The sequence below is a fragment of the Kryptolebias marmoratus genome, linkage group LG1 (assembly GCF_001649575.2).
Source record: "Kryptolebias marmoratus isolate JLee-2015 linkage group LG1, ASM164957v2, whole genome shotgun sequence".
In the NCBI taxonomy this organism is placed as follows: Eukaryota; Metazoa; Chordata; class Actinopteri; order Cyprinodontiformes; family Rivulidae; genus Kryptolebias; species Kryptolebias marmoratus.
In genome coordinates, this window is record NC_051430.1 from 31,789,312 (window position 1) to 31,801,591 (window position 12,280).

The following is a 12,280-nucleotide window of genomic DNA, read 5'->3' on the forward strand; positions in this document are numbered from 1 at the left end:
ACCCGACCCCTTTGGCCCCTCCCATAGGTGGTGAGCCCATGGGAAGGGGGACCCACGTATCCTCTTCGGGCTGTGCCCGGCCGGGCTCCATGGGTGAAAGCCCGGCCACCAGGCGCTTGCCAACGTGCCCCACCTCCAGCCCTGGCTCCAGAGTGGGGCCCCGGTGACCCGCGTCCGGGCGAGGGAACACTGTGTCCAATATTTATGTTCATCATAAGGGGTCTTTGGGCTGCACTTCGTCGTTTGTAAAATGTTTTCATTATTTATTAATAACTTTAGAATCCCAGTTATCCTTTGTTCTCATTGATAACGTCACACTGAGCTTCTGTTTATCCTGAAGAAGATTATTATCGAATATTTGATTGTTCTCAACATAAAAGTCCTTTATTGACCTCCGGGAAGATTAGGAAACATAAACCTGTGATGTTGTTCATGAAGTAGAGAATGTAAATACAACCCAATTCTCAAACAGTTGACCGAGCTGAAAGCAAGGATTTATAAATCTCATCAGTGAACAGATCAGATGTTGATTCTGAATCTGCTGGCAGCGACACGTCTGTTTCCAGATGTTCCAGATGTTCCCCTCTGTTTCAGCATCTCCATCAGTCTGTAAACATCTGGACCTGAGGTTGTCCCATTCTGTCTGTTCAACAGTCCTGGATGGGAGCAGATGTTGGTCTAAAGCCTGAGACACTAATGCACCCCCATACCATCAGAGAGGCTGGCTGACCTCAGAACAGTTCTCCTCTTTGGTCCAGAGCAGACACATCTGGCTTCTTCTTTGCCTGATAGAGCTTTAAGCAGCTTGGTGAACTGTGTTTACAGACAGTGTTCCTGAGCAGAACAGAACCAGAGCCAGCCTTGACCTTTGACCTCAGAGGTTTATACAGATTCTTCAGATCTGTAGATGATGGCGATTCTGAGTCTTTCATTCAGGAACTTTATTGTGAAAGTGTTCCTCTGTTCTCAGACAGTTCCTGTCAGCTGGTGAACCTCTGCCCATCTTCAGCCTCTAAATGCTCTTTTTATCTGCAGTCCTCTGACTGACCTGCTGACAATTAACTGAATTAGTTATAAATGTTCCTACAGATTTTTCTGACTTTACAGCCTAAAGAGACGTGTTGCTGCCAGCAGATTCTAAATTACCTGATTTTCCCTAAAAACTGTATAATTTCTTAGTTTAAACATTTGATATTTACTGTGTTCCACTGTGAATAAAATATGGGTTTATGAGATTTTGAAATCATTGTGTTTTGTTTCTATTTATGATGGACACATCCTAACTTTCAGACCTGGGTGTAAAGATTTCTGTCTGTAATTTCTATTTGAAGCAGATGCCTCACGGGGACGGGCGCCTGTCTGGCCACAACGTGTCCTCTCAGTACCGAATGCATTCGTATTACCCTGGAGCCCCCTACCTGAGCCAGGGCCTGGCCTCCCCCACCTGTGTGCCTCCCTTCTTCAGCCTGGACGACAACAACAGCTGCTCTGAGACCATGGCAACCTGTGAGCGACACAAAAACACTCACACACATTTATCAGGCTCCATAAAGTTTAATCCACACTTTATCAAAAGTACATTAAAGGGAGGAATGCATTCAGGTCCGGAGTGTCATAAAATTTCATTTTGACTTCAACTAAACTTTACTGCAAAGGCAATACGTTCAGGTGTTTCATCATTTTTAAAGCTGGGATGTAAAATCAATGAGTTTTTAAACTACAGTCATGTCTGCATAAAGGATAACAGTAAGTTCATTAAATAGTTAACCATTTCCCTTTACATGAGTTAATGGAAACTATGGAGGAAGCCAACAGTGCAGCTTTGTTTCTTTTCGTCATGTTTACAGAAGAAGTAGATTTAATCTGTAATTCCTGCAGCAGCAGATTTCTGGCACTTGTCAAATCTCAGGTGAGAATCAGCTCTGCGGAGCTGATGTCTTTCTTAGAGCAGATGAATGTGGGCACATCAGATTATGTGCATTGCCTAATATGTTCAGGTAATAAGAGTGGGACTCATGGAGATAAAACTAATCTGCTCATCTGTTCCAGTGAAAGTTTCCTTGGAATGAAATAAAAAAATCTTTTTCTTCTGTTTCTGCTTCGTTATCGTTAGTTTGGTGCTCCTCAAACCTAAGGACACCGAGCTGAAGCCTTCCTTGGGCTGTTTTAGCAAAATAAGAAACTGACGCTGTGTTTGTAGAGCATCCATCCATCCATCCATCCATCCATCCATCCATCCATCCATCCATCCATCCATTCATCCATCCATCCATCCATCCATCCATCCATCCATCCATCCATCCATCCATCCATCCATCCATCCATCCATCTATCCGTCCATCCAACTATTCGTCCATTCGTCCGTCCGTCCATCCGTCCGTCCGTCCGTCCGTCCGTCCAACTATCCATCCATCCATCCAACTATCCATCCATCCATCCATCCATCCATCCACCCACCCACCCATAGACTCTTCCTCTCAGCACGTAGCTGCAGAAGCTTCCCAACACGGAGTGGCACTCCCCATGGTCCTAGTGCCTGTCATGTTTAAAGTCCTGCCACAGAAAGGATTTAAAGTGATGGAGACGTTTGTTTGGGTTCAGTTCAGTCTAACCTCATGAGATCTCATTACACTCCTGTTTCCCACTGATGGAAGCTACTAATGTCATAAAGCTTCATCATCAAGTACAAATATCTTATCTAATTGTAGGGCTTGGCTTGATTTTTCTATCAGAAATAAAATTCTTCATTTATTGGGGAAGAAAAATGCTGCAGGCCTTTCATGTTAAATGATGAAATGATGTGTTTAACGGAATGATGGTGTATTTTTGGTCCAAACATGTTGTTTTCCTCTGAATGGTCCACGAGGAGGAGGAGGAGGAGGAGGAGGAGGAAGCTGGGATCTCTGAGCCTTGCCGCCCTCCTCCTCTCCCACCCAGCTGCCAAACAGCACCCTGTCAGATTTATCTCCCTCCCAGGATAAGGCTAATCATTTGGCCAAATACAGAGATCCAAATAACCTTCAAGAGTGCCACGCTGTCCTTTCCCCCTCCTCCTCCTCCTCGCTCTTCGCCCTCCCCCTTCGCAGGCCTCGCTGTCTCCGCAAAATTGCCTTCTGGAGTTAGTGAGCGGGAACAGTTAAGATTTACAAACAATGATGAAGCTTGTCATGCGTCTTTCTCCATCCGTCACGGCGGTGCGGGCGGAGCTGTGGGTAGAGTCATCCCGGTGTTCTTCATAAAAGCCAGCTCCCTGTGAAATACGCCCCGGCCGGCCCGTTTACTGCCCCGCGCTCGTCAGCAGCCCCGCCGCTGTAAATCGCAGGCCAGGAGGTGACAGTGCAGTCCATCAAACTCCCCACCTCCCTGCCCTCTCTACATCTCATCTCATACTGCCCTCCCCACCCGACCCATATATACACCGAGACATCCCGAGTGTTTCTCCAGCGCCGCCGCCGCGATCCGAGCAGGGAGGCTCAGATGAGCTGCCCCCAAAGAGTTATGGTGGTTTCACTCTTATAGGTGACATCTAAAAGCCAAATGTGCCAGTGTTTATGTTCCCTTCTTCTTTTTGTCCTTGTCTTCACTTCCAATTTTACAGCTGTTGAAAGTTTGCAAGCTCTCACTCAGCACTTCAGACTTATTTTCTTCTTACTTTGTGTAAAAAAACCAACAGATTTACTCTAAAGTCAGAGCTGGTAATCGAGCTATACGTTTGTCTGTTTTGTTATATTGGTGTCAGCACGAAGCGTACGGTAATTTAAATGCAAATCAGATTCTTGAGCTATTGCAGATTTGAATCCTGCTAATCGATAGACCTGTGTGAGCCCATTAGGTTAGAAATCCATTACTATCTTTCTAGATGATATTCTATTGATTTCTCTCACTTGGGTCTATATTCTACTGTACACCGAAGTGAGTTACTGCGTATAAAGTCTGTCGCTTCAGCTTCTCTGTCTGCGACGGAAAAATAAGCAGAAAAGAACAGCAGGGAGGTCGGCGTCAGTACGTTTCTTTGTTTCGTGTATAAAATGGGTTTTACCTGCGTTCAGATCCGACTGCACACACAGACACACAACATCTCATTTCTGAGGTGTCGGGAAGTCTCTCACTCTTTGGGATTTATTAAACCTAAACAAACGGGAGCCTTAAAGCTGAGGTGACCTTTCAGAGCTGCAGCTGTTTCTAGCCACACTTTATTTCTTCTGTTGCTGATTTTCACTTCATCTTCTCGGAGAGAAAACAGGAACAGCTGGTTAGTTTTTACCTGTTATTCCAACCTGAGTGAGAAATTCATTTGAGGATTGTAACGACGGACTGCAGATTTCTGAATTCTGTTCAAACTTAGTTTTTTTACAATAATCTGTCACAACTTTATAACTGGTGTTATAAAATAACTTCACGTCACATTCCTGATTTATTTCTTACACACAGTCATCTCATTTATTTATCCTGGTGAGACATTAATTTGTAGCAAACATAAAATAAAATTCATATTACAACAATAAAACATCATAAAATATACAGTCAGAAGAAATTTTTTATGAAGCTTCTCCAACAGCTTTATTTAATAAACATATTTAAAATGACATTATACTGGAGTAATAAGACACGCATCATTTTATCTGATTTTAAAGCATTTTATTTTTTTCATATTTGAATGAAAATTAATAGTTTTCATGTCTTGAAACCAGGTGATAAAGATTCATGTTGAATTGTTTAATTAGTAATAAAAGCATCCACCTGATGAAATAGTTGTAAATGACAGCATTAATGTTTCTATAATATTTAAGATCTTGTTTGATGGTTTTAACAGTTTCTGTTGTCAGACATCACAACAAATGTTCAGGAATATTTCTGTTTGATTAAACGGAGTTAATTATGGGATGTACGTCTGCTTCATTAGAGAACTTTATACCGTGTACTTTGACAGGAAATGACCGATATGCAGAAAAAAGCCTCTCAAATGTGTTGTTTGTTTACCTGTAGAAAAAACAATATTTTTTGATTTAAGCCCTGCATTCAGTCCATCTGAAATCTCAGTAAATTAGCAGAATTTCCTGCATTCCTTCCAGAGATTATTGTCTGTTTAATTAATGTGAAAGTGGGGATTCCAGAGGAGAAGTCCCGTGTGGTCTGTCAGGAGCGTTTCCTCGCCTTGTTGTGCTGCTAAGTGCCCTGATGGCCTCTGGGATTGTGGATGGGTTAAACAGCAGCGTAATTATCTGCTCGGGGCTCAAACATCGCAGTAATGTGTTGTACAACAGCACCATTAACACCGGCCTGCGGCTCTGCACACATTAAACGGCCAGGGCTGTGTGGTTTATGTCCTCCAGTCCTCACCTTCTATTTCTCTTTCTGACTCACACACACACACTCACACACACACACACACACTCCTGAGTCTGAGCGCTTGATGAAAGGCAAACAGTGACAGTTTCTGAAGATTTCCCAGCATGCCGCAGTCCTGCTGGGACTGCAGTTAAAGGAAAGAGTTTTCATCTTTGCAGTTTCTGTGAGCAGAAAGTCAGAAGAGCAGAATTTTACTCTCCTTCTTGCTCCGATGGAGCCTCACTGAGCTGCCAGAAAAATCCAACGTTTTATTTATTTATTTTTTGTTTTAATATCTTGAAACTGTTGTATTTTTGCTCAAGGTTCTGTCAGAACAGATTTGAATGTGTAGACTTTATATAACACTTAGAAGAGCTGAATTATCTTTATGTGAAGCTTCCGGTTGATGTAGTGGAAGTGAACCTGAACTGTCCCTTTATCATCTCCAGCTGCACTGAACTTGGTGTAAACTGCGACGTAAATGGCATTTTTTCATGTCGGCGCTGGTTAGTTCCTGTTGTGAGTTTCTCTGCGTTGCTGGAGCAGCAGCCTGACTGATAAATGACGTCTCCTTGGCAGCTCTCTGAAACACCTCAACGACTTGGATAAACACATTTGGCAGCTTTAGCACCATGAGAGGCGTCCTCCTTTCCATAGCAATATATTTCACTCTTCTGTGTCCTTTACTTTGGCATTTTTCTTACCCTGTCGCCTCACAATTAATCTCTTCTTTAAAACGTAATGATAGAAAAGTCACACAAACATTGATCGGCCGCCTCAGCTCATTATTACATATCCATAACTCCTGGACGGATCACGTCACAAAGCCCCACCATAGACTGACACACCATTTTGTGAGCTGATGAGGCACAGTAGCTGAGATGGAGATTTAGCACGAGGACGATGGCTGTGTCACGCCTCTGTGGCGGCCATCTTCACTGGGGACAGATTGGTTAACAATGCAAGAGCAAAGGTTCCTCTCTGCTTAATTAGCCTTTGACCTGAAGGCTTGCTGCCTTCTGTTAGCCGCTGTTGGCCCTTCACTCACATCAGCTCTGCAGCAAACCAATAATGAGCCTTTAAGTGCTTTTTACCCCCTAATTGCTTCAGAAGAGACTGCATCCCTTTGAACACTGTGTCAGTGGCTCTCAGGTTGAGAGATGAGAGTGAAAAATTTATGGAAGATTTAACTGCACACACGATAAAACGAAGAGTTCGTATTCATGACAGTGAAAAAGCTTTTATTGACTCGCTTTACTTCACTGATTGGGATGTTTGATGTGGCTTAAAATTAGCAGCAGTAGCCATCAGGATTCAGATCATAGTTAAACACCAGGAAACTTAACTTCTTCATTAAATAAACCTACAGTTCTGTGCAAAAGTCCTGATACAGTTTTCCTCCCAGTGATTCAGACTTTCCTGTAGTCTGCTCAAGTGTTTCTGAAGATCTTTTAGAGGTTTTCTCTCAGTTTCAGTCCCTGTTCCTGAACATTTTCAGGGGAATGTTTTTAACTTCTGCCCTCTTTCAGATTCACATGTTTAAATATATATATTTATATATAAGTAAACCAATATACCTAATGTTTTTATTCCTCCTGTCGAGTTGAAGTACAAACAGTGTTGGTACCTGGGGTTAGATTATTTTTTTCCAGCTTGTTGTATCTGATTAATGTGACCTAATCATCTGATAAAGCACAAGAGTTAACAATTTAAACTTTTTTCTAAAGATGTAATAATAAAATGTGAGTTATTTTTAAAAAGCTTGTTTTTGTTAAGGTGGGCAGATTTGATGAGTGGTTGTGAGCTGCAGGGTGAAGGTCCGGGACGTGTCTTCAGTGCTCAGTATTTAAAGCCCGCCTGCTCTGCGACTGAGTTTTCTGGGTCATTAAGTCCTGCTGCTGCTCGGGTCTGTTGATGAGCAGCCAGTCGACCGTGTCAGTCCTAGAAAAGGGAGCGTCCATCTTTACAAGGGTCGTCCTCAGATGGACACACATGGGACCCTCAAACCGGCCAGGGCCTTTTTTAGACACAGCTCGTATCATTTTAATGTGAGCCATTTAATCTCAGGACAACCTTGTCATGTGACAGGCAACTCTTCATTCCTAAAACCCAATCTGTTTTTTCTTCATAATAGCCCCACTACATGCTGCTGGCCCTGAACACCTGACACATTCACACAGGTGATCGGTTCAGGTAACTTCCAGCTTCACCAATCAACAAGAAAAACAAAATCATGTCCATGCACTAAAATTTTTTACAAAAAATACCAAAAATAAATGGACTAAAAAGCCAACAACTTTGTGATGTTTCATAAAATGTAAATTAAAACTGAACACAATCATTTATAAATCCCATAAACCAGATTTTATCCACAATGGTTCACAGTGAACAGATCAGATGTTGATTCTGAATCTGCTGGCAGCGACACGTCTGTTTCCAGATGTTCCAGATGTTTCCCTCTGTGCACATCTGGACCTGAGGTTGTCCCATTCTGTCTGTTCAACAGTCCTGGATGGGAGCAGATGTTGTTCTAAAACCTGAGGCACTAATGCACCCCCATACCATCAGAGAGGCAGACCTCAGAACAGTTCTCTTCTTTGAATAGCCCGTGGACTGAGGTACAGTCCTCCTAATTGTCCTTTGAGGAGCTTTATTGTGAAAGTGTTCCTCTGTTCTCAGACAGTTCCTGTCAGCTGGTGAACCTCTGCCCATCTTCAGCCTCTAAATGCTCTTTTTATCTGCAGTCCTCTGACTGACCTGCTGACAATTAACTGAAGTAGTTATAAATCTTCCTCCAGATGTTTCTGACTTTACAACCTAAAGAGACGTGTTGCTGCCAGCAGATTCTAAATTACCTGATTTTTCCTAGAAATGGTTAAAAAAAAATAGTTAAAACATTTGATATGTTTACTGTGGTCCATTGTGATTAAAATATGGGTTTATGAGATTTATGAATGCAGAAATTCAGTTTTTATTTATATTTTACACAACATATCAGCACTTTGGATTTAATGTTTTATAATATGCTGTAACTGGTAAAGTCTTCTAACTTCTACTGAAACTATTCAGATCATGTCAGTACAGTGTGTGTGTGTGTGTGTGTGTGTGTGTGTGTGTGTGTGTGTGTGTGTGTGTGTCGGTGTTTAGTTAAGTGTTATCACCTCCATCTGAAGCCCACAGAGATCTTATCCTCTCTGGATCAGACTGAATTACCATCTCCTTTCACATCTGGGCTTTTGTTCCCCTTTTTGGCAGCAGCTTCCTTCACCTCCTCCCTCCTCCTCTCAACACGATAAGTGGGAGGTCAAAAAACGCTTCCTTTTGTTATTCCACACAAAGACACTTTAATAGTTTAGAAATCTTATATATACAGTGCTGAGTGACAGAGGAGAGTGTAAAAGTTCATTCAGGAGGATAAAAATCAGCAGCAGGTAAAGTTTGGGCGTCCTTAAAGGAAATAATGAAAACATGTTTTATTTAAATTTACATGAAAGAAATAAAACTCAGACATTCTGGCTTATAACAGAAAGTAATGACGGCTGTCCTGCTTTAAAAACATCAAATAAAAGACAAAAAATGAGAACTTTAAATGATTTGTTTGCTGAGGTTTTCTGCATATTTCTCTCCTTTGGAATAAAAGTTACTAAAAACATCTTATCACTTCAGAAACATTTCAAAAAGCAACAATTTTGAATCAAAATTCAACTTTGAAAAATGATTCATGCATTCATAGCAAGCAGGTTGGATTATTGTTTATTCTTTCGTTTTATTCTGAAAGCACATTGCTGCTATGTGTGGAAAATACTTTACAAATAAAGTTTGACCCGACTTTTATCAGATGTTCTTGAGACGTTCTTCAGATCAACTTCATCTAGAACAGTGGTCTCCAATCCTGGTCCTCGAGGGCCACCATCCTGCATGTTTTACTTGTTCCTCTGCTCCAACACACCTGATTTGAATCAATGGGTGATGAACAGGCTTCTGCAGAACCTGAAGAGGTGATTTAACCTCTGAATCAGGTGTGTTGGAGCAGAGAAACAAGGAAAACCTGCAGGATGGTGGCCCTCGAGGACCAGGGTTGGACACCTCTGATCTAGAAGAATCTAGAGCGTAAAAAGAGTGTTCCCCAGCATCAGCAGCTTTAACTAATATTTACTGTCTTCATCGGGTTGTTCAGCTTGTCAACACGCCGGTAATAAAACTAACTCATTAACTTTGGGTCAGTGGGAAAGTTAAAGCTGCAGGAGGGCATGATGATGTTACTGTGGCTAATGATCAACTGGTAATGAGAGTAATGTCTTCATTATTTAATTGGTCCCAGCAGGTGCTGGAAGGTTCTGCAGAACAGGGCTTGAATCAGTTTTACCCGGCGGAGCAGAGGACGTGATTTAACACGGAACACATCCTGTGGCTCTCAGCCTTAATTACATCGTAGATTTCCTGCTGATGAACAGAGAGGGAATTAGGAGTAAGCAGGCTAATCACAGCTGTTATTGCTGCTCAAACAGCCGACGACGATGAAGGTGGAGCTGCTGCCTTTAGCTACACAAACATTAGTTTTAACGATTGAGCCGTCACTTCACAACTGGTGACAAACGGGCGAGAATTAGACTCCAAAACCAATCAGGAAGTTAATGAGGAGAAAAATGACTCCTGTTTTCCTTCCAGTTCTGCTGACGAGGAGACCTTTAAAAAGCAGCTCCTCTGGAATGAATTTCAGTTGTGTCAACTGACAGAGATGAGCTGAAAACAGAAAGATTACAGAACGGTTTGATGCGTTTTGTAACACAGTGCCCCTGATGAAAAACTGTAGTTTTTTAAAAAGATCAGTTTAAAAAACTCTTTCTCATAATTAGGAGAGCAGCTCGATTCCATTTAAAAAGAGCTTTTTTCTTTATTGTACATTTTACTCTGAAAGGACAGAAATTTAAGGTGATTCCTTTTTTTATTCACCTTCAAAAATGTTTTGTTTACAACATCAACAAAGAGATAAAAACACCAAAACCACAAGGACCCAATACCCAATCCTGGATCTGCGCGACATTTTCCCTCCAAAGATCCAAACTTCCTGTTTGAGAGGTTCTGGACCAACAGTTCTCTGGACTTCCTGTTAAAGTGGTTCTGGACCAACAGTTCTCTGGACTTCCTGTTAAAGTGGTTCTGGACCAACAGTTCTCTGGACTTCCTGAGGTCTTTCAGAGTTTTTCTCTCAGTTTCATTTCTTGTTCCTGAACATTTTCAGCAGGTTCTGATTAAATGAGAGGAACCAGAACCAGAGGAGAACAGAAGATGCTTCAGATCTACAATCTGAAAGTCTGTAAGAACCAGGAACAGATCTATCAAAGAAAGACCTGAACCAGGAACAGATTCATCAAAGACCTGAACAAGGAGCAGACCCATCAAAGACCTGAACCAGGAGCAGACCCATCAAAGACCTGAACCAGGAGCAGACCCATCAAAGACCTGAACCAGGAACAGATCCATCAAAGACCTGAACCAGGAACAGACACATCAAAGACCTGAACCAGGAGCAGATCTATCAAAGACCTGAACCAGGACCAGACACATCAAAGACCTGAACCAGGAGCAGATCCATCAAAGACCTGAACCAGGACCAGACTCATCAAAGACCTGAACCAGGACCTGGGATCCTCTGTAGTTTATGACAGTAATGTTTACTGTTTCAAGGTTTTTGTTTTTGTTTTGGACGCCAAGCTGCTGTGATGTTTCAGACATGTTCAGATCTTAAAGTATTTGTCTTTTTTATCATATGATTGAAATTCCTCTATAATCATTTTATTCTCACAGATTTTTGGACTGTAATCAGATCAGATCATGAGAAGCTCAAAGAGTTCCACCCTCAGTAATCACGTTAGAGCTGGACAAACATGTGTAGAACCGTTTGTGCTCCTATAATCCCTGATCAGGACTCTGTTGGTCTCGTTCCTGCAGCCTTCTCCTCCACCCACGACTCCACCGTGACCTGTCGCTCCATCAGCTCCCTGGTATCCTCCGAGGTGAAGGCCGAGTGTGAGGCCAGCGGCCAAACCTTCACCATCGATGGAGTCGACGGCGACGGCAGCAAGTAGAAGGTCAAACTTACATCCAGTTCCACCCCGAGTTCAACCCAGAGTTCCACCCCGAGGTCAACCTCGAGTTAAACCCAGAGGTTAACACAGAGGTCAACCCGAGTTCAACATAGAGTTTAACCCCGAGTTCCACCTGGAGTTAGCCCTGAGTTGAACCTGGAGTTAACTCTGAGTTGAACCTGGAGTTAACCCTGTGTTGAACTGGAGTTTAACTCTGAGTTTAACTGGAGTTTAACTCTGTGTTGAACTGGAGTTAACCCTGAAGTGAACCTGGAGTTAACTCTGAGTTGAACTGGAGTTAACCCTGAGTTCAACCTGAAGTTAACTCTGAGTTGAACCTGGAGTTTAACTCTGAGTTGAACCTCAGGTTGTCACAGAAACTGTACCAAGTTTGACTGAAGTTGTAAAAGTTGTTTGCTGCAGGTTAGTTTGATGTTTCTGCAGAAAGTTGACCAATCAGAACTCTTAAAGAATCAATAAATGTTTCTACAGTTGATCTGAAACTCGACTCTTGATCCAAAGAATTCAGGACTTGATCAGAAGAGTGAAACTAGTAAACAGCTGTTTCTGTTTGATCAATAAATGTTTCATGTGACTAAAAACTGAAACCAGGTTTGGTTTTGGCTTCTCGACCAGATTCTGCCTTCTTTGAAATTTCCCCCATTTAATCCAAACGAATACAATAACAGAATTATTGTTCTTATCGTTGGACTGTTATCGCTGTACCAACCGTCTAGACCCCTCAGATCTTCTGGTTCTGGACTGCTCTGCATCCCCAGAACCAGAACCAAACGAGGAGAAGCAGCTTTCAGTTTCTATGCACCACAAATTTGGAACAAACTTCCAGAAAACTGTAAAACAGC

General features: G+C 42.2%; 1 protein-coding gene across 1 annotated transcript in view; it reads left to right on the top strand.

The window, feature by feature from the left end:
- LOC108245875 (doublesex- and mab-3-related transcription factor 1) overlaps positions 1-12,280 on the top strand; it is a gene marked incomplete at its 3' end in the record, with an annotated part of 26,107 nt that overhangs the window by 12,862 nt on the left and 965 nt on the right. The window contains 2 exon segments of the mRNA XM_017433118.2: positions 1,332-1,506; positions 11,281-12,280. Coding sequence (XP_017288607.1) covers positions 1,332-1,506; positions 11,281-11,417 — 312 coding nt within the window.